The 22,818-nt window shown below is 39.9% G+C and overlaps 1 protein-coding gene and 2 long non-coding RNA genes across 10 annotated transcripts; all 3 read left to right on the forward strand.

Annotated features, from left to right (window-relative positions):
• Positions 1–868: 868 nt before the first annotated feature.
• Positions 869–12,771, forward strand: LOC149588925 (uncharacterized). 8 transcript variants are annotated; one of them, XR_016379748.1, is made up of 8 exons: positions 904–1,438; positions 1,875–1,934; positions 2,000–2,030; positions 2,854–2,923; positions 3,498–3,664; positions 3,736–3,834; positions 3,903–5,305; positions 12,621–12,771. It is a non-coding gene; the product is annotated as an uncharacterized LOC149588925 (long non-coding RNA). The 8 variants fall into 8 exon arrangements; XR_016379751.1 differs by having other exon boundaries at positions 908–1,438; positions 4,678–5,305; XR_016379744.1 differs by lacking the exons at positions 1,875–1,934; positions 2,000–2,030 and having other exon boundaries at positions 874–1,438.
• A 2,163-nt stretch (positions 12,772–14,934) lies between these two features.
• LOC149588926 (uncharacterized) lies at positions 14,935–21,314 on the forward strand. The gene is made up of 5 exons (XR_016379768.1): positions 14,935–15,446; positions 15,788–15,835; positions 16,820–16,902; positions 18,124–18,247; positions 18,355–21,314. It is a non-coding gene; the product is annotated as an uncharacterized LOC149588926 (long non-coding RNA).
• Positions 18,377–21,314, forward strand: LOC149588927 (uncharacterized). The gene is made up of 2 exons (XM_089862026.1): positions 18,377–18,936; positions 21,060–21,314. The coding sequence occupies exons 1-2, from the start codon at positions 18,377–18,379 to the stop codon at positions 21,193–21,195; spliced, it is 696 nt and encodes a 231-aa protein (XP_089718152.1). The 3' UTR covers positions 21,196–21,314.
• Positions 21,315–22,818: the final 1,504 nt, after the last annotated feature.

The raw sequence follows: 22,818 nt of genomic DNA on the forward strand, positions 1-22,818 counted from the left end.
AATCGAATGCAAGTGGTCCCAATATCGTGCGACTAACGGTTCATTAGTTATTCTGCTAATTACAACCATCTCCGTTCCAAACTGTGGAAACACCCTGTACATTATTGGTTCCAATTTGTGTTGATATTCATTAATTAGAGTTAAAACCTTAATTATCTTAATTTTTAAATGAATATTCTTATTGTGTGTTGTCACGTGACCCGTTAAATATATTTTTCTCGTTAATATACCTTAATTAGAAGCCGTAATTAAGGAGAAAACCCCTCGCACTTGTAGCTCACAAACCCCTGGACACAAAACTTAAAAGCGCTATATCTTTTAAACCGTAATAGATAAAGCTAATTTGAAACTTGAGTTAGATACAGGACTTAATGGAGATTATTATCTGTAATTTTCATTAAATTTTAATGATAATTAACGTAATTAGAAGCAAAATAGATTTTCCTGATCTCAAATTTCAAAAAAAGCCGCTGCGTTAATAGTGTGGCGACATCTATACAATACAAGCTCAAATATTATTTGAATTTAAAACTACAATGTTTAATTATTTTGATTGCAGGTAGAACTAAACCTTATTTAGACAAAAGTAATTCTGCAATTAGTTCTTTGAAACAACAAAGTTTTAATTAATCACAATGCAGTTCAATTTTCCACATATAGATGGCGAAACCCGCCTATCAAGATACAAGTATAGACGGAGTAGCAAGAATATGTAGAGCTAGAGCGAGAATGGAAAGCTTTAAGCTGGAAAGGCCTTCTTTGTGTCGTTACTGCCGTCGTGACGTCGTATTCAATCAAAACTACGCAATATTTATTGGCCAGAATGTCCAGTGAGCCCCCCTTTAGTTTTTAAAAGCATTATAGGACATTAAAATATTATTAAACAATGCTTAATGCTCTGTGCTTATTTCCGGTCCTATCCGCGGCCGGCATCAGCTGAGTTCATCATGGCAGCCTGTGCTTAGCTCCTGTGTGACATTTCGTGTTTGCACCTTTATTTAGTTTAATTAAACCAAGTTCTTTCGTTAATTGCAATTAAAAATGGTTAAGAAGTGTTCAAACCATGATTACGCGAAAGAAAATTTAGTTTTTTATTGAGTTTTAAAGGCCAAAGGTAATTGAAAAAGCAATGTTTATAGAAAAGTACCAAGGCTTAAGGAATTATTAGATAGTGTAGAACACAAGATAGGCCGATTTAAATGTAATTAACGCGTTTTAATTTAATATTTGGGGCAACCCGCTGCTATAATGGATACAAAACAACCCCCAAAAGTACTTGGGGCGTTTAAAACCAGTCGTGTTATCCAAGTAGAGACTGTTATCAAAAGACATGCATGGCAAGGAGCTGTACAGCCGCTACATCGTTCTCCGCTGAAAGATCACTTAAAGATACAGATACAGTTTGAAGAAACTAAAGAAACACTTCGCTTAATGCCTGGTAAGTACCTCTTTAATTAATTATAGTGTCCAATTATTATAGCATTAAAATAGAACTAACTCAAAAGGTACAGGCGCTAAATGGTTTACGTTAGGCTTAGGTTTTATGGCTCGTAACTCCGGTTCTACTAGAGATACGGGGATGTCCTTTGAGTATGTCATAGTCCTATTTGTCCCCTTTCCAAGGATACTTAAAACCTAGGGCTAGGACAAACAGGGGCCGAGGAATTAAGCAATACTCAAAGGACATCCCCGTATCTCTAGTGGAACCAGAGTTAATGGGTGTTTTGTAAAATAAGTCCGTCTTAATTCAATGGAGCGAGTGTTTATGAACATTTTGACTAATTTCTTGGCCCCCTCATTGGTGTAATTATTTAAAATAGTTAAATTTAATTTGTACTCCAATTAATTGCCTTTTTTTCCTTTTATTTTTCAAGAAATTTGAGCAAGTAACGAAGTATTGCTTTTCCAAGTAACGAAGCTCTAGGGCCTGGAGAGTAAGTTTTAATTTCAAACCTAATTTAAAGTTATTAAGATTTGGTTTTAATTTGTTTTTGTCCAGTGGAACCTTTTTACGAAAATGCAACAGTTTGGCAAGTATTTTTAATTTATTTACATTATTTTAAAGTTTTCGGGCCAAGGCTTAATGATTTAGACCAAAAAACACCTTTGCGGACCCTTGCGGTCTTTTGCGGTCTTTTGCGGTCTTTTGCGGTCCTTTGCGGTCCTTTGCGGTGTTTTGCGGTCCTTTGCGGTCTTTTGCGGTGTTTTGCGGTCCTTTGCGGTCTTTTGCGGTCTTTTGCGGTCCTTTGCGGTCCTTTGCGGTCTTTTGCGGTCCTTTGCGGTCTTTTGCGGTCCTTTGCGGTCTTTTGCGGTCCTTTGCGGTCCTTTGCGGTCTTTTGCGGTCCTTTGCGGTCTTTTGCGGTCCTTTGCGGTCTTTTGCGGTCTTTTGCGGTCCTTTGCGGTCCTTTGCGGTCTTTTGCGGTCTTTTGCGGTCTTTTGCGGTCTTTTGCGGTCCTTTGCGGTCTTTTGCGGTCCTTTGCGGTCTTTTGCGGTCCTTTGCGGTCTTTTGCGGTCCTTTGCGGTCTTTTGCGGTCTTTTGCGGTCCTTTGCGGTCTTTTGCGGTCCTTTGCGGTCTTTTGCGGTCCTTTGCAGTCTTTTGCGGTCTTATGCGGTCCTTTGCGGACTTTTGCGTCAAACAAGGGCCGAGTAATTAAGCGAAATGTTCAAAAACATGCTGTAGGGAAAGCGTTACACCCAACTTTAGAGGCCTATAACTCTGGTTCAACTAAAGATACGGAGATGTCCTTAGGATATGTTATAGTCCTATTTGTCCCCCATCTAAGCATACTAAAAACTTAGGGCCAGGACAAATGGGGGCCGAGATATTAAGAAAAATGTTCTTCTCCTCCACAGGATTTGCGTCACACCCAACTTTCGAGGCTCGTAACTCTTGTTCTACTAGAGATACGGGGATGTCCTTTGAGTATGTTATAGTCCTATTTGTCCCGCATCCAACCATACTAAAAACATAGCTATACGACAAACAGGGGCCAAGTAATTAAGGAAAATGTTAATAAACGTTCGCTCCATTGAATTAAGACGTGCTTATTTTACAAAACACCTATTAACTCTGGTTATGTTAGAGTTAGGGGGATGTCCTTTGAGTATGTTATAGTCCAACTTGTCCCCCATCCAACCATACTAAAACCTTAGAGCTACTACAAACAGGAGCCGAGTAATTAAGGAAAACGTAAACAAACACACCTCCATCCATAGGATTAACATTACACTATTCTTTGGAGGCGAATAACTCTGTTTATGTTAGAGATACGGGGATGTCCTTTGAGGATGTTATAGTCCAATTTGCCCCCCCCCTCCTCCTTCGTTAACATTTGCTCCATAGGATACTCCATATAGGGGGGGGGGGAAACCTGGAAAATTCAGGGGGAAGTACACGGGGGAACGAAATAGATCTGGTTGAACGCAAAATGAATGCCGCCTTCCATCCTGGTCGGGAAGTGACCTTTTTTATTTGATTCTTCTTTCTATTGGTATAGCGAGGTCGAGGTCGAGGCGCCGTCTCTTTGAACGTTGACCCTGTCTTACTGTTGAAGGAATCGGAGAAGATGGATGTCTTGATCAAATTGCTGGACAATCTGAAGGCGGAAGGACATCGCCTCTCCTCCAAAATCCTCGATATCATTCAAAAGATTCTCCTGACTGGGTAAGCCTGAATCGGTTCAATTCAATCTTGTCTCGGGGAAGAGGACGCTTGACGATTGGCGCTATTGGCAGGAACTGGATGGAAAGATCAGGAACTTGGACGAGCGCCAACGAAGGATACGATTATTGCAGACTGACCACCAATATTGCGTTTTCTTGCTGACAACGCAGGTACGTTCCGCCTCCCTCCATCCCTCCCTCCCTCTTGACTCGCCAATAGTCTCGTCCGCGCGTTGTAGGTGGGCGAAGTTGGTCTGAATTTAACCGGCGCCGATCGAGTGGTCATTTACGACTCTCTCTCTCTCTCTTCTCTCTCTCTCTCTCTCTCTCTCTCTCTCTCTCTCTCTCTCTCTCTCTCTCTCTCTCTCTCTCTCTCTCTCCCCTCTCTCTCTCCCCTCTCTCTCCCCTCTCTCTCCCCCTCTCTCCTCTCTCTCTCCCCTCTCTCTCCTCTCTCTTTCTCTCTCTCTTTCTCTCTCTCTCTTTCTCTCTCCTCTCTCTCTCTTTCTCTCTCCTCTCTCTCTCCCTCTCTTTCTCTCTCCTCTCTTTCTCTTTCTCTCTCTCTCTTTCTCTCTCTCTTCTCTCTCTCCTTCTCTCTCTCTCTCCTCTCCCCCCTCTCTCTCCTCTCTCTCTCCTCTCCCCCCTCTCTCTCTCCTTTCTCTCTCTCTCCCTCTCTTTCTCTCTCCTCTCTTTCTCTTTCTCTCTCTCTCCTTTCTCTCCTACTCTCTCCTTCTCTTTCTCCTTTCTCTCCTACTCTCTCCTCTCTCTCCTTTCTCTCCTACTCTCTCCTTCTCTCTCTCCTTTCTCTCCTACTCTCTCCTTCTCTCTCTCCTTTCTCTCCTACTCTCTCCTTCTCTCTCTCCTTTCTCTCCTACTCTCTCCTCTCTCTCCTTTCTCTCCTACTCTCTCCTCTCTCTCTTTCTCTCTCCTCTCTGTCTCTTTCTCTCTCTCCTCTCTCTCTCTCTCTTTCTCTCCTTCTCTCTCCCCCCAAATCCAATCTCCTTCTCGTAAAAATAGAAGCGCTGACTCCGAGGCGACGACCCCTTCCTTCTCGACTCGGCCCTCGTTAACTTTGGTGGTGCTGGACATCTCCCTTCCTCCCATCGTCATCCGCTGTCAAAACGGGGTCCGCGGTCCGATGGAGGAAACCGCGACGTCCGCAAACTGAAACTGAAACTAGGAGCCCGTTACGAGAGTTCCCCACTGGGTGGAACGACCTAATAGATACCCCGCTAGACTTGCCAGGAAGCTGAACACGTTAGACCCGTCGTCTGCTCGAGAGCCGGGATTGGCTGATCCCCGGAGGCCCCAGGGGATATATTCGAAGGTAGCCCGGGAATCGGGGCAGTTGGGGTGGAGTACCGGCATCGGAATCGGATAACAGTATTTGATAGACTCTGTTTACTTGTTTACTAACAGATTGTGTATTTAATTAACCCGATTTATGTTCTAATAAATACATTTGATTAACTTAATGACGTAGTCGTGTGTGGTTTCGGTTTATTGGTGGAAAGCGCGCGCGGTTACAGGCTGATCGAAGATCCCAAGAAAAGTGGTCGAAGTCGGACTGAAGGCCACCCAATATAAACTGGAGCGCGTCTCCGCCCAACTCGAGGAAGGGAGCCTCCTCCTCCACCTCCATCGGGTAAGGACTGGACTCCCCTTTCTCCCTCTTGGCCTCGCCTCTCTAATCTCTTACTTGGCCCAGTAATTAAGCAAAGTGTTCGTCCCCTCCACAGGAATTGCGTCACACCCAACTTTGGAGGCTTATAACTCTGGTTCTACTAAAGATACGGGGTTGTCCTTTTAGTATGTCAAAGTCCAATTTGTCCCCTTTCCAACGATACTAAGAACATAGGGCTACGACAAACAGGGGCCGAGATATTAAGCAAAACGTAAACAAACCCCCCTCCATAGGAATAACATTAGACCCAACTTTGGAGGCTTATAACTCCGGTTCTGTTATAGATACCCGGACGTCCTTTCGGTATGTTATAGTCCTATTTGTCCCCCATCTTACTATACCAAAACCTTGGGGTTGCGTCAAACATGGGACGAGATATTAAGCAAAATGTTCGTCTCTCCACAGGATTTGCGTCACACCCAACTTTCGAGGCAAGTAACTCTGGTTCTACTAGAGATAGGGAGATGTCCTTTGAGTATGTTATAGTCCTAATTGTCCCCATCTAACCATACTAAAAACTTAGAGCTACGACAGACAGGGGCCGAGTAATTAAGCAAAATGTTCATAAACATTCGCTCCATTGAATTAACACGGACTTATTTTACATAACACCTATTAACTCTGGTTCTATTATAGATACCCGGATGTTATTTGAGTATGTTATAGTCCTAATCCAAGGTTAAACGTCACGAGTCTGCCTTTAGCAATGGGCGGCCATGACAGTTACCGTTTTTTCTTTATGGGAAAACAGCAAGGGTGACGTCATACCGGCGCTTCTGACAGCACTCTATTGTCCCCTTTCCAAGGATACTTAAAACATAGGGCTACGACAAACAGGGGCCGAGTAATTAAGGAAAATGTTCATAACCACTATACTCTCCGTTGGAATAGCGTTACACTAACCTTTGGAGGCTCGTAACTCTGCTTCTAACCTTTACGTGTTACTGTTATGACGTTTAGCTTAGGATAGGGGTGTTTTAGAGACATTTTGACCCTTAGAAGGACAGATACCGAGGGTTTTTCCCGTTTTATGGCTCTATCTATCTCACTCGTTTAACCAACCCACTGTGTCATTCATTTAGCTTACCCATCCCTCGACACAAAATTTAAAAGCGCTATATCTTTTAAACCGTAATAGATAGAGCTAATTTGAAAGCAGATCTAGATAGAGCACTTAATGGAGATTATTAGCTGTAATTTTCATTAAATTTTAATGATAATTAACTTAATTAGAAGCAAAATAGATTTTTCTGATCGCCAATTTCAAAAAATTCCGCTGCGTTAATAGTGTGGCGACATCTGTACAATACGAGCTCAATTATTATATGAATTTAAAACTACAATGTTTAATTATTTTAATTACAGAATAAAATGAAGCTTACATAGTCAAAATTAACTATGCAATTATCTTTTTGAAACTACAAAGTTTTAATTAACCCTAATGCAGTTCATTTTTCCACATATAGATGGCGAAACCCGTCCCATTGTAAGGCCTCTGCAATGTACAGGTACAACGTCAACTCAACTTAAAAGTGAAGACATTAGTGTCTGCTATTCCTCCCTGCGCTTGGTGGTGCTATCTGGTTATCCGCGTCCAAAAAACTGGTGAGTAAAAATTCCAACGTAATCTTTTTTTTTCCATCTCCCGCCGTAGTGGCAGCGAGATGAGAGAGAATTTTTCGCAATTTCAATTTTCGGTTATTTTTAATTTCCAATCGAAATTAACTTAATTATTTAAATTAAATACACTTAATCTGAATGATTAAAACCTCCTGAATCCGATGGTGCTAGTCGCGTCTCTCTACGACTAACCGTTAATTAACTACGTCATAAAACGTGTCGAAACGCAGCCCGTTTTTTCAGTTTTCCTTCTTTCCAACGTCTTTTTGCCTTTCTAATTAACATTAATTTAATCTTAATAAACCGATTCTGACGTAGAAAACTATGAGGAATCGAATGAAAGTGGTCCCAATATCGCGCGACTAACGGTTCATTAGTTATTGCACTAATTAAGACCATCCCCGTTCGAAACTGTAGACACACCCTGTACATTATTGGTTCCAATTTATGTTGATAATCATTAATTAGAGTTAAAACCTTAATTATCTTAGTTTTTAAATGAATATTCTTATTGTGTGTTGTCACGTGACCCGTTAAATATATTTTTCTCGTTAATATACCTTAAAGGGATGTACAATCCGTTATGTATGGGCGGGGCCTATATCAAACTTATCTTCCATCAAATATAGCTCTACTGAGCATGCGTGAAGTTCGTAGCATTATCAGTGCATTGGGAATGGGCATCTACCGTAGAAACAGACGTTCAAGCAGACGACAGCCTAATCACTACTCCAGGAAATAGTAACACTACTACTAAAAAATATAGTTCTTGAGTCTTATAGACACGCCCATACATAACGGATTGTACAGCCCTTTAATTAGAAGCCGTAATTAAGGAGAAAACCACTCACACTTGTAGCTCACAAAACTTAAAATCGCTATATCTTTTAAACCGTAATAGATAGAGCTAATTCGAAAGCAGATCTAGATAGAGCACTTAATTATCTTCATTAGCTGTAAATTTCATTAAATTTGAATGATAATTAACTTAATTAGAAGCAAAATAAATATGGCCAATTGCTGGGTGTTCTCGGATCTCAAATTCAACAAGTTTAGATGGCGAGGGGACCGTCACTACGCATCAGAGCGTACGAGATTTGAAATCACTACCGATTTTGATGATTTCAATACGATTAATGTGATTTGAATGATTTGTACGATCCTAAGTTTATAAGTGATGTTCCATAAGTAAGTCACTACCTAAACTTCGTAATTCCAAAGGCTTAATGAGAGCTAGTTCAATAACGACAAGCGAGAATTGACTATACCCAGTTTTGCAGTCCATCCTCCTATTTAGTCTATGGTAAACCTTTGACAGCGCCCCAGTCACCAGGCGTCGCTTTACGAGAATCTATGACTTTTCTCCTACGTCACTTCATGACAAGCTCTCATTAACACTTATGGAACACATCTTATTTACTTATGGTACGACTCGAATGATTTGGCGTTGATTTGAATGATTTGAATTCTTAATTTGACTGCTTTGGATGGTGATTTCACTGATTTGATTGATTTCATAGCGATTTTAGTGATTTGAATGATTTGAAAACCTAGGTGTATGAGATTTGAAGGAGTGACGGCCCCCTCGCGTCCCAATACACTGATTCGGACAGACAAACCTCGCTTCGGTTGACTCTCAGTGGTACGACTTGTTTCGTCCAAGCTTTCCCGCCGAACTATTTTCGACCTCCGCCTTTTCAACATTGCTTATCCCTCCGCCTTCAGTCAGTCCCGTTACCGTTGTCGGCCCCCCCCCCTTCTATTTGTAACCGCGCTACAATGTAGACGTAAACGTCAACTAAACTTAAAAGTGAATATATTGGTCGCCCATATTCCTCCCTGCGCTTGGTAGCGCTATCAGGTTAGCCGCGTCCTAAAAATAAAGAGGCGATAAATTTCAATCTCTCTTTTTTTTCTTTCAACCCGCAGTAGTGGCAGCGCCGTGAGTTACTAGCGTTAAACCTTCCGTACATTTAAAACAGGGTGCCATTACTCGAAACCCAATTCATTATTTGGGCTTAAAAATTATTTTAATTGATTTTAACCGCGATTTTTTTACTGATTACTGTTAGTTACGAAGTGCAACGTAGGATAGGGTTATTTTAGAGACATTTTGACCCTTAGAAGGGCAGATACGGAGGGTTTTTCCCGTTTTAGGCCTAAAATTAGGCCTAAATTAATTAACCCGATATGGATTTCGGGATAATTTTAGATGAGAAATCGATTGGTGATACGCGAATCGGCCTAAAATGAACAAGGTGGCCGAAAATGTGGCTGTACGCTTCTGAAACCATTTTTTTCCGATTCCTCGCCTTGAAATTAATCAGAAAATATATTTTCCTTGTTAATATACCTTAATTAGACGCCTTAATTAAGGGAAAAACCTATTTTAAAAACTCCAAAATCAAGTCTTTGCAAACGCATGAAAAGTCTACGGACGGGAGACGCGGTTGATACGCGAGATGAGAGAGAATTTTTCGTAATTTCAATTTTCGGTTATTTTTAATTTCCCATCGAAATTACCTTAATTAATTAAATTTAACACACTTAATCTGAATGATTAAAACCTCCTGAATCCGATGGTGCTAGTCGCGTCTCTCTACGACCAACCGTTAATTAACTACGTCATTAAACGTCCCGAAACGCAGCCCGTTTTTTCAGTTTTTCTTCTTTCCAACCTCTTTTTGCCATTTAAATTTAAATTAATTAAACTTTAATTAACCGATTCGGACGTAGAAATCTCTAAGGAATCGAATGAAAGCGGTCCCAATATCGTGCGACTAGCGGTTCATTAGTTATTTCACTAATTGCGGCCATGTCCGTTTTTAGTTTCAACCTAACTGTGTAGCGACTGTAAACGTTATGGTCTACGGCCTCGCGGTACTTCCTGGTATCGAGTTATGTTGATTTTCATTAATTTGAGTTAAAACCTTAATTATTTTAATTTTTAACGGAATATTTTTATTGAATATTGTCTCTTGACCCGTTTAGAGTGTCATATTGAAAAATCAGACTGATATCTTTAGAAACGAGGTTTAAAACTGATTATTAGTGTTCCTTGTTTAAATATAATTTATTTTGATGAAACTGATATGGATTATATACTGATTTGAACTGATTTACACATTTCCAGCCTTTTTGTGTTTGTGCCGCCATTTTGGAAAATGGCGGGAAAACAAATTTCGAGATTGGGCTCAAACTACGAACCCGATCTGTACGGGGTTACTCGCGTTGGATTCCCCATCAAATTATCTATAAAATGACGTAAAGAAAGTTTCAAAATTCTTTATAGAATTTGCATAATTTCACTTTTAATTTTTCAAGTTCGGGGGTCAATAGTTCAAAACCTATCAGTAGTACGAGCTCAAAACCAACATTTTCGGCTTTTTCGGACTCTTTTTAGTTTATTCAAGTTAATTTAAGCCATAAATTAAATTTAATTAGGGTTTAAAATCGAAAATGAAAATTGAAAGTAAAAATGACAGAGATCTGAAATTCAAAAAACCCGCCTAGCCAGCCACAAGTATTTACGGAGTAGCAAGAATGTAGACAGTTTGAGCGAGAATGGTAAACAGCATCCCCAGAAAGGCCTTCTTTGTATCGTTACTGCCGTCGTGACGTCGTAATCAATCAAAACTACGCAATATTGATTGGCCACAATGTCCAGTGACCCCCCTTTAGTTCTTAAAAGCATTATAGGACATTAAAATATTATTATACAATGCTCAATGCTGTGTGCTTATTTCCGGTCCTATCGGAGGCCGGCATCAGCTGAGCTCAGCCTGGCAGCACAGAGAATATAAGGGAGGAGTGGAAGCTCCCCCGCTCCACAAGCGTAAATAGTTATGTCTCGCTTAAATTATACTAGCGGCAAGGCTAGCGGTACGAGGGAGTTTCCGGCTCAATAGCGCCACCTACGATACCATTTAATGTCTCAAACGGAAATGCCTCGGTACTGCGCATTGAAGATGCGCGGTAGAAAAGCGAGACAAGTTTTGCCCCTCTTTCCACTCCTCCCCTATACTCTCTTTGCTGGCAGCCTGTCCTTAGCTCCTGTGTGACCTTTCGTGTTTGCACCTTTATTTAGTTTAATTAAACCTAGTTCTTTCGTTAATTGCAATTAAAAATGGTTAAGAAGTGTTCAAACCATGATTACGCGAAAGAAACGTTCGTGTTTTATTCAGTTTTAAAGACCAAAGGTAATGGAAAAAGCAATTGTTATTGAAAAGTACCAAGGCTTAAGTAAATGCAATGTTTGTTTAATGAGAAGAACGGAAGATAGGGCTATTTAAATGTAATTAACGCATTTTAATTTAATATTAGGGGCAACCCGCTGCTAAAATGAATGAAAACAACCCCTCAAAAGTACTTGGGGCGTTTAAAACCAGTCGTGTTATCCAAGTAGAGACTGTTATCAAAAGACATGCATGGCAAGGAGCTGTACAGCCGCTACATCGTTCTCCGCTGAAAGATCACGTTGTGTGGGCTCATACAGTTTGAAGAAACTCGAGTAACACTTCGCTTAATGCCTGGTAAGTACCTCTTTAATTAATTATCGTGTCCAATTATTATAGCATTAAAATGAAATGAACTCAAAAGGTACAGGCTCCAAATGGTTTACGTTAGGCTTAGGTTTTATGGCTCGTAACTCTGTTTCTACTAGAGATACGAGGATGTCCTTTGAGTATGTTATAGTCCAATTTGTCCCCCATCTAACCATACTAAATACTTAGGGCTACGACAAACAGGGGCCGAGTAATTAAGGAAAACGTAAACAAACACACCTCCATCCATAGGATTAACATTACACGATACTTTGGAGACTCATAACTCTGTTTATATTAGAGATACGGGGATGTCCTTTGAGTATGTCATAGTCCAATTTATCCCCCCCCTCCTTCGTTAACATTTGCTCCATAGGATACTCCATATAGGGGGAAAAGCCTGGAAAATTCAGGGGGAAGTATATGGGGAACAAAATAGATCTGGTTCAACGCAAAATGAATGCCGCCTTCCATCCTGGTCGGGAAGTGACCTTTTTTATGTTATTCTTTCTATTGGTATAGCGAGGTCGAGGTCGAGGCGCCGAATGACGCTGTGGCAGACGTCGTCTCTTAAGGAAAATGTTCATAAACATTCGCTCAATTGAATTAAGACGGACTTATTTTACACAACACCCATTAACTCTGGTTCTATTATAGATACGGGGATGTCCTTTGAGTATGTTGTAGTCCTATTTGTCCCCTTTCCAACGATACTAAAAACTTAAGGTTCCACCAATCAGGGGCCGAGAAATTAAGCAAAATGTTCATAACCACTATACTCTCCGTTGGAATAGCGTCACACTAAACTTTGGAGGCTCGTAACTCTGGTTCTACTAGAGATGGGGGGATGTCCTTTGAGTATATTATAGTGCAATTTGTCCCCTTTCCAACGATACTAAAAACGTAGGGCTACGACAAACAGGGGCCGAGATATTACGCAAAACGTAAACATACCCCCCTCCATAGGATACTTTGAGTATGTTATAGTCCAATTTGTCCCCTTTCCAACGATACTTAAAACTTAGGAATAGGACAAACAGGGGCCGAGTAATTGAGCAAAACGTAAACAAACAAACCCCACCATAGGATTAACATTAGACTATACTTTGCAGGCTCGTAACTCTGGTTCTATGATCCTATAGTCCAACGGGGCAAGAAGGGCAGGTCCAGTCTAAGAAGGCCAGTTTCAAAAATTCTCGCCAAGGAAAGAAATGAAAACTCATTCAAATTTGTAATTTTTTAATAAAATTCATGGAAAACTCAGTGAAATCTTTTTAATACGCTTCTGAAACCATTTTTTTCCGATTCCTCGCCCTAAAATTAATCAGGAAATATATTTTCCTTGTTAATGTAGCTTAATTAGAAGCCGTAATTTAGGGAAATGCTCAACTGGGGGAAGCGTCACACTTCTAGTTAGACTGTTACTTATAATTTTCTGGGTTTTATTGGGGTTTTTGTGGGTTTTATTGGGGTTTTGTGGGTTTTATTGGGGTTTTGTGGGTTTTATTGGGGTTTTGTGGGTTTTATTGGGGTTTTGTGGGTTTTATTGGGTTTTTCTGGGTTTTATTGGGGTTTTTCTGGGTTTTATTGGGTTTTTCTGGGTTTAATTGGGATTTTTGTGGGTTTTTCTGGGTTTTTTATGGGTTTTTCTGGGTTTTATTGGGTTTTTCTGGGTTTAATTGGGATTTTTGTGGGTTTTTCTGGGTTTTTTATGGGTTTTTCTGGGTTTTATTGGGGTTTCCTTCTTTCCAACGTCTTTTTGCCTTTTTAATTAACATTAATTTAAGTTTAATTAAGCGATTCTGACGTAGAAACCCCTAACGAATCGAATGAAAGTGGTCGCAATATCGTGCGACCAGCGGTTCATTAGTTATTCCGTTAATTAAGGCGGTCCCCGTTCGAAACTGTAGACACACCCTGTACATTCTTGGTTCCAATTTACGTTGATATTCATTAATTAGAGTTAAAACCTTAATTATCTTAATTTTTAAATGAATATTCTTATTGTGTGTTGTCACGTGACCCGTTAAATATATTTTTCTCGTTAATATACCTTCATTAGAAGCCGTAATTAAGGAAAAACCACTCGCACTTGTAGCTCACAAAACCCCTGGACACAAACCTTAAAAGCGCTATATCGTTTAAACCGTAATAGATAGAGCTAATTCGAAAGCAGATCTAGATAGAGCACTTAATGGAGATTATTAGCTATAATTTTCATTAAATTTGAATGACAATTAACTTAATTAGAAGCAAAATAAGATTTTATGGTATGGGTGTTTTCGGATCTCAAATTTCAAAAAAAGCCGCTGCGTTAATAGTGTGGCGACATCTATACAATATAAGCTCTAATATTATTTGAATTTAAAACTACAATGTTTAATTATTTTGATTGCAGGTAATACTATACCTTACTTATTCATAAGTAACTCTGCAATTAGTTTTTTGAAACAACAAAGTTTTAATTAAACACAATGCAGTTCTTGCGCGTGCTTCCCGCATTCCTTCTGCCCTGCGCTCTAAACCTCGGGAACTCCGTTTGTCCGCTCTTGGCTGGACTCCACTCTCTCTCCGTCGTACCTACCTCGACCTAGTGAGCCTTTTTAAAATCCTATCTCACTCCTCCCAGAAATATTTTTTATTTGCTACTCATAGTAAGGGTACTAGAGGCCACAGCCGTAAACTTTTTCTTCCTCCTTCCCGTACCAATATCTTACGTCACTCCTTTTTCCGCAGGACCATTCCCTTATGGAATGCTCTCCCTGATTACCTAGTTTCCATTACTTCAGTGAACCAATTTAAGAGTCATTTAAAATTATTCCTAAATATATAAATTTAAATTTCGCCCCAATTTAAGAGTCATTTAAAATTATTCCTAAATATATAAATTTAAATTTCGCCCCAATTTAAGTGTCATTTAAAATTATTCCTAAATATATAAATTTAAACTTCGCCCCAATTTCCTGTTATTATATTTCATATTGTTTAATTTGTTTAATTTAATTTTAATTAATGTTCCTTTTGTATGATATTCCCTATGGCTTGTATTGTATGTATTGTATTTTCAAAACGTTTCGGAGCTGTAAGACCTTTTCTTTGGTCCTAGCTCGACAATAAAAACGGAGCAAAAAAAAAAAAAATTTTTCCACATATAGATGGCGAAACCCGCCTATCAAGGTACAAGTATAGACCAATAGACGGAGTACAAAGAATATGTATAGCTAGAGCGAGAATGGAGAAATACATAGCTGGAATCGCCTTCTTTGTGTCGTTACTGCCGTCGTGACGTCGTATTCAATCAAAACTACGCAATATTTATTGGCCAGAATGTCCAGTGAGCCCCCCTTTAGTTTTTAAAAGCATTATAGGACATTAAAATATTATTAAACAATGCTTAATGCTCTGTGCTTATTTCCGGTCCTATCCGCGGCCGGCATCAGCTGAGTTCATCATGGCAGCCTGTGCTTAGCTCCTGTGTGACATTTCGTGTTGGCACCTTTATTTAGTTTAATTAAACCAAGTTCTTTCGTTAATTGCAATTAAAAATGGTTGAAAAGTGTTCAAACCATGATTACGCGAAAGAAACTTTAGTTTTTTATTCAGTTTTAAAGGCCAAAGGTAATCGAAAAAGCAATGTTTATAGAAAAGTACCAAGGCTTAAGCAATGTTTAGATAGTGTGGAACACAAGATAGGCCTTTTTAAATGTAATTAACGCGTTTTAATTTAATATTTGGGGCAACCCGCTGCTATAATGGATACAAAACAACCCCCAAAAGTACTTGGGGCGTTTAAAACCAGTCGTGTTATCCAAGTAGAGACTGTTATCAAAAGAAATGCATGGCAAGGAGCTGTACAGCCGCTACATCATTCTCCGCTGATCACTTAAAGATACAGATACAGTTTGAAGAAACTAAAGAAACACTTCGCTTAATGCCTGGTAAGTACCTCTTTAATTAATTATGGTGTCCAGTGATTATAGCATTAAAATGAAAAGAACTCAAAAGGTACATGCTCCAAATGGTTTACGTTAGGCTTAGGTTTTATGGCTCGTAACTCTGGTTCTACAAGAGATACGGGGATGTCCTTTGAGTATGTTATAGTCCAATGTTTTTAGCATGGTTGGAAAGGGGACAAATAGGACTACAACATACTCGAAGGACATCCCCGTATCTATAATAGAACCAGAGTTAATGGGTGTTGTGTAAAATAAGTCCGTGTTAATTCAAAGGAGCGAATGTTTATGAACATTTTGCTTAATTTGTTTTTGTGTTTTTAAAGAATGCCCGAGAGTCCAGTGGAACCTTTTTATGAAAATGCAACAGTTCGGCAAGTATTTCTTATTTATTTACATTATTTTAAAGTTTTCGGGCCAAGGCTTAATAAAACTCCAATTAATCCCAATAAAACGCAGAAAAATCCCAATAAAACCCAGAAAAACCCCAATTAAACCCAGAAAAACCCAAATTAAACCCAACTTAACCCAGAAAAACCCCTGAAAAACTCCAAAAAACCCTGTAAAACCCCAATAAACCCCTCAAAAACCTCATTAATACTCCTTTGTGGTAGTTTGTAGCAGACAACGGAACTGAAGCCCCTTCATCTCTCATGTCTTATTCCAGGATAAATATCCCTGAGTCCCGGCCAAGGCTTAATGATTTAGATGAAAAAACGCAACTTTTAATACCAGTTTTGAAACATAGATGGCGCTAGTTTATGCACTGGGTTGGAATTTTCCAAGGAGTAATAATATTTATCGGGGATGGGAGTTACAATGGAGTGTTCCTTGAAAGGCCAATATAATGCCATTAGGTATCTTTAGTTATTGCTCCATAGTAAGTTTCAGGCTAGCAGACAATCAAAATTGGTTAACAGGCCGTTGTTGCGGCGTCTCTAAAGTTTTTAAGCCTTTGTTTTGCGTGGTTAATTATAATTTTAATTGAGTTTCAATTATATTTAACGTAATTTTATTGATTAGTATAAAATTTGTGGATTCCGCGTATGAAGATGGGTTCATTTAAAAGACTTCCAGGAGCAAAGTAATTAACAGTTTTAGGTTTAAAAGTTGTTAGGCCTACTTTTGGGGGGAAGATGAAACATTTTGTCATTGTTTCAGGTGATTACCATTCTCCTAATAGTAATTACGGTGGTTACAATTGGAGGCCTAAATTATTCTAAATCAATTTTAAATTATTCTAAATCAATTTTAAATTATTCTAAATCAATTTTAACTAATTCTAAATCAATTTTAAATTATTCTAAATCAATTTAAGTAAGCCTAAATCCGTTTTACTTCATTTATTTATTTCTTAGCCCTTGATGGGTTGAAGCAGTATAATGAAATTCCTCCACCATCAAAGCCCTCCGTCAGATGTTTCAAACTCAAGGGTCCTAGGGTGAGTGTGAAATGTTCAGTTTTCTTATTTTGTAAGGCAAGTTTAAGGGTTTTGCCCGATAATTAAAATTAATTGGAAAGTTTCCGAGTTATCAACCCCTTGAGTGAGTGTAAGATGTAGTAGAGTCGTTAAATATTCCCCTATATAATTATGATATCCTTGATAATTAATTAATTCTCAAGGTGTAATTAATTAAGTTTTTAGCCTGGGTTACCGTTACTGAGGTTCTATTTACTCTGGCTATGATGACCTGGACTTTGTATTTAGTACTTATTCCTTAGTTTTACTTTCAGTGGGCCTTGGGCCTTTATCAGGTTCAGTTTTTTAAGGCTACATTATTTGGCCTTCCTACTATTATTTCTTTTCTAGTGACTCCCCCCCTCACTCTGCCACTCTCTTTCCGTCCCCCTGACTCGGTCTCTCTGTCTCTCTCTGCCACTCTCTTTTTCTCCCCCTGACTCTGCCACTCTATTTTTCTCCCCCTGACTCTGCCACTCTATTTTTCTCCCCCTTACTCTGTCTCTCTCTCTTTCTCCCCCTGACTCTGCCACTCTCTCTTTCCGTCCCCCTCACTCTGTCTCTCTCTTTCCGTCCCTCTCTCTCTGCCACTCTCTTTCCGTCCCTCTCTCTGCCACTCTCTTTCTCCCCCTCACTCTGTCTCTCTTTCCGTCCCCCTCACTCTGCCACTCTCTCTTTCTACCCCTCACTGTCTCCTTCTCCCTCTCACTCTGCCTCTCTCTTTCTCCCCCTCACTCTGTCTCTCTCTCTCTCTTTCCGCCCCCTCACTCTGCCAATCTCTCTTTCTCCCCCTCCGCGGACTTTTGCGGACCCTTGCGGACCTTTGCGGACCCTCTCTCTGTCTGTGTTTTTCTCTCTCTCTCACTCACTCTCTCCCTCTTTCTCCCCCTCACTCTTTCTCACACACTCTCTTTCTCACACACACTGTCTCTCTCTTTCTCTTTCTCTGTCTCTCTTTCTGCCCCCCTCTCTCTGCCTCTCTATCTCTCTCTCTCTCCCTCTCTCTCGCTCTCTCTCTTTCACTCTCTCTCTTTCTCTCTTTCTCTTTCTCTCTCTCTTTCACTCTCTCTCTCTCTTTCTCTCTTTCTCTTTCTCTGTCTCTTTCACTCTCTCTTTCTTTATTATTATTATATTTTAAAGATGAGGAACTTTTGGAAAACTTTGTACAGTTTTGTTAGTTTTTTGGCAATTTTGAATTTTTAGGTCAAAATTTTGGGTTGATCTGGCAGCACTGTCACTCCAGTAGGTCAGCTGACACGGATTTTGGCTGGAAACCACCATGCCCCGCTGACCAATATTCGATTTCTGTCATTTCCAAATTAGTAAGGTAATTATAGTTAATTTTAAGTCTTTAATTGCCTTAAAGCGCAGCCACCTTTTGCGTATGGTTTAAAGCGACTTTTAGCTAATCATAGTCAATTAAAAATTTTTCAGGCTAAGCCTTGGCCATCAAAAAATGCTAAGCCTTGGTCATCAAAAAATGCTAAGCCTTGGTCATCAAAAAATGCTAAGCCTTGGTCATCAAAAAATGCTAAGCCTTGGTCATCAAAAAATGCTAAGCCTTGGTCATCAAAAAATGCTAAGCCTTGGTCATCAAAAAATGCTAAGCCTTGGTCATCAAAAAATGCTAAGCCTTGGTCATCAAAAAATGCTAAGCCTTGGTCATCAAAAAACGCTAAGCCTTGGTCATCAAAAAACGCTAAGCCTTGGTCATCAAAAAACGCTAAGCCTTGGTCATCAAAAAACGCTAAGCCTTGGTCATCAAAAAACGCTAAGCCTTGGTCATCAAAAAACGCTAAGCCTTGGTCATCAAAAAACGCTAAGCCTTGGTCATCAAAAAACGCTAAGCCTTGGTCATCAAAAAACGCTAAGCCTTGGTCATCAAAAAACGCTAAGCCTTGGCCATCAAAAAATGCTAAGCCTTGGTCATCAAAAAATGCTAAGCCTTGGTCATCAAAAAATGCTAAGCCTTGGCCACTTTTTCATCTATGTTGAATTTAAGCTGCTTTATATCAAGTAAGTAAGTAAGTAAGTAAGGAAGGAAGGAATTTTATTCTCCTTATTACCGCCGCGCTAGGCCTTGCTTGCTTCTAACATATGTGAGTTCTATTCAGTTCAGTTCAGTACTTAAGGCAGGTATTATTACCTTAAACTGGTCCATACTCCATAGATAGGCTTAGGCTTAGGTTAACTGTTAAATTATCCATGGTAAGGATGAAAAATGTTCACGAGGAAAGGTTTCAAGCCAATGACAATGGCATCCTAGAATATCGTTTAGTCTGCTATGCTACCTAACAGTTCTGACCCCCCTGAAACGTCACAACCTGTTCTAACTTCTATTTCTTACTGGAGTTTCATCCCCCATAAAGGTTGGGAACAGTATTCTAAGGGGGCAAAAATGCCAACCAGAGAGGGGGGGCTGCGTGACGTCAGACTATCTCTTCCCCCTAGCCAGTTGTTAGCTCCCTATTGAAGGGGCTTGTGTTTTCCCGGCTTTCCTAAAAATATTTCTTACCTAAAACATACTTAAGAGGTCCCTTCCCTAGTCCATCACTCCATTGACCCTTTCTCGACCCCGAAAAACTAATTTTAAACCTCCGCTAAAAATAATTACTTACTTAAATCCATTTTTTTTCTTCTGTCCGGTAACGTGTCAGTCTTCTTCCCCTTTACCCCCCTTTGCTTCTATTATAGATACCCGGATGTCCTTTGAGTATGTCATAGTCCTATTTGTCCCCTTTCCAAAGGCGCGGTTCACTCAACCTTCGAGGCCTATAACTCTGATTTTACTAGAGATAGGGGGATGCCCTTTGAGTATGTTATAGACGAATTTGTCCCCCATATAACCATACAAAGAACATAGGGCTACGACGAACAGGGGCCAAGTAATTAAGCAAAATGTTCGCCAACGTATGGTATCGTCTCACTTATTTTTATTATGTTACTTATGACTTTTGCACTAAACTTTGGAGGCTTATAACTCTTGTTCTACTAGAGATACGGGTATCTCCTTTTAGTATGTTATAGTCCTCTTGGCTCCCCATACAAGGATACTTTAAACTTGAGGCTACCTCAATATCGTCGTCAACTTATGTTAGTGTCTCACTTATTGTTATTAGGTTACATTTGATTTTTGGCAATAAACTTTGGAGGCCTATAACTCTGGTTATATTAGAGATACGGGGATGTCCTTTGAGTATGTTATAGTCCTATTTGCCCCCCATCCTACTATACCAAAGGTTTGTCGTTGCGTCAAACAGGGGCCGAGTAATTAAGCGAAATGTTCAAAAACATGCTGTAGAAATAGCGTCACACCCAACTTTGGAGCCTCGTAACTCCGTTTTTACTAGAGATGGGGGGATGTCCTTTGAGTATGTTATAGTCCTATTTGTGCCCTTTCCAACGATACTTAAAACTTAAGGTTACACCAATCAGGGGCCGAGATATTAAGGAAAATGTGCGTCAACTTATGGTATCGTCTCACTTATTGTTATTATGTTACTTATGATGAACTTTGGAGGCTCATAACTCTGGTTCTATTAGAGCTACGGGGATGCCCTTTGGATATGTTATAGTCCTCTTTGCCCCCCATACAAGGATACTTTAAACCCGAATTAAAGTCAATTTGAGTCAAGAGCAAATGCCCCTAATGAAGGAAGCGGGTAAGGAAATTTCATGGCCCCCTGTCGGACTCTGGAGGTACCACAACGCGTAGCGGAGCTGACGTAATCGAATTTCGTATTGCGCGTGTCTTAGTCTTAAAGATTGAATAGAGTGCTGTCAGTTGTGACGTCAGATCCAAGGTTAAACGTCACGAGACTGCCTTTAGCAATGGGCGGCCATGACAGTAACCGTTTTTTCTTCATGGGAATACAGCATGGGTGACGTCGCACTGGCGCTTCTGACAGCATTCTATAGTCGGCAGGTTTATAAATGGCGGCTGTGGCGGCGGCCAGGAATGGAGATAACTAAATTATAATTTAAATGAAGAAATGCATTTAATTAACACATAAAGAGGTAGAGTGTATTCAAGGTTAGTAGAAAACAATTTGCACGAAAAGTATCTAGTGTTAATATTAGATTATCTTCTCAACACCATTAAAGATGTTCAATCTAAAGTTAAGCCTTGCCATTTAAAGACTGCCAGATCAGGGAGGAAGTAAGGAGAGTCGACTAGCATTCTTTAGAAGAGTGACTGGCAACCCTACTGCTTGTGGAGCCCCTGGTTGTCATACGGAACAAAAATATGGCGCCGCGCAAATGGTTTTCTCGTGAAATAGGGCGGTAGAATAACAATGGCGGCTTGGCATCATTTCGGAGATTCAAGTTGTTTTTTTATAAGTTATCAAAAATAAATTATAGTTATTGATTAAAATTATACAAAACCTCAACAATGTGCATTTTTACTACCAAGAAAACGCTAACACATCCTTCCAACCTTCGCCTATGCCAATCCCCTATTTGAATTTACCGCGTTATATCCTACCAGGGATAGATAGACTTTTTTAAGACGGAATGGGTAACAGGGTTATTCGGGTGCGCGTCCTAGTCCACGACCCCCTTACCCGTGACGGGGGGGGGTATGAAAGAAGAGGCGGGTCTTATTTTCATTATGGCGTTGTATGTATATCCGGGTCAAATAAACGTCGTCTGCCAAGTTGGAATGGATTGGGCTCCGATTGTAATTTTTGAAAGAACATTGTTTAAAAATGGAAGTAACACAAGACATAGGGCTTGAAATCAAAACACATTTTGAAATACGATTTATTTCTCTTTGATGAAGTTGTAGTGATGCTTTAAAAGCCTTCATAGATATTACAACACGAACAGGTTTTAACAAAACACTAAGCTCACAAAACTCCTGGCCATTCACTAAGCCTTGGTTAACTTCATCAAATTCGCTTACAAAATTATGAGGATAGTAGACATGATTGGCTTTAGAAAGAATTAGCGAACACTTTTCACCCTTTACAGATGTACTCCAAATCCAAAACACCGGCAATAAATTCCCTACCTCTTAATTGCTATTAAAAACAATTCCCGAATAATTTCCGTGCCCTTGCTTTTAGACAGCTTCATTTTGAACCCCTGTAAAGATGCTTTTCTGTACAACCATAGCCCACTCGATCACGCGCATCACGACGTAAGCTGCTCGCGCTATATAGCGCGAGCAGCGCAGCGTCCGGGAGCGCGGATCGAGTGGGCTCTGGTACAACGCAAGAGGGGTCGTAGTCATAGCGACAGATGTAAACAGGAATTACGTATTATTGGCCCTCCTTGTCAGCAACGTCACCAATACGTAGTTTTAGTGAGCCAATAAGAAAATTTAATTTTTTGGTTACGTGTTGAAGGAAGGGGCTATGTACTCGTCTATGAGTCGGACTGAAGTAAATATTAACCGTTGGGAATTCCGTCTTAAAAAAGTCTATCTATCCCTGATCCTACCTTGGTTAAAAAAAATCTTCAAAAATTATAGCAAACGACTTTGTTAGGTATGACAGCCAGGGGGCGATGAAATCGACATTAAAAAAACCCGTTGCATAGGCCAAAGACGTAGTCGACACTCCTTACTTCCTCCCTGGCCAGATCCATTCCTTCAGTCTGCAGTTAACTGAAAGTGTAGCTTGTTTTCATCTTGACTCTTAACTTAATCCTCCACGTAAAGATGACAATTTGTCTCCGCCATTATGTTTAAAGTATGTGACATGATTTTACCAAATAAACAGCAATGCAAAACAGTCCCCGCCGCCGCCGCCGTGAAAAAGTTGAAAGTCCTACCTTAACTTCCGGTATAATCAAACTGCTTAGGAATTATAGATCGCGCTTCTATTGTACACGCCAAGTTTTCAAAATGTTAATACCAGTAAAATGCCGCCGCCTACCGAGTATTGGATCTAA

Source organism: Phalangium opilio, unplaced genomic scaffold (genome assembly GCF_054372755.1).
Source record: "Phalangium opilio isolate 3A_F unplaced genomic scaffold, DU_Popi_V2 ptg000528l_1, whole genome shotgun sequence".
NCBI lineage: Eukaryota > Metazoa > Arthropoda > Arachnida > Opiliones > Phalangiidae > Phalangium > Phalangium opilio.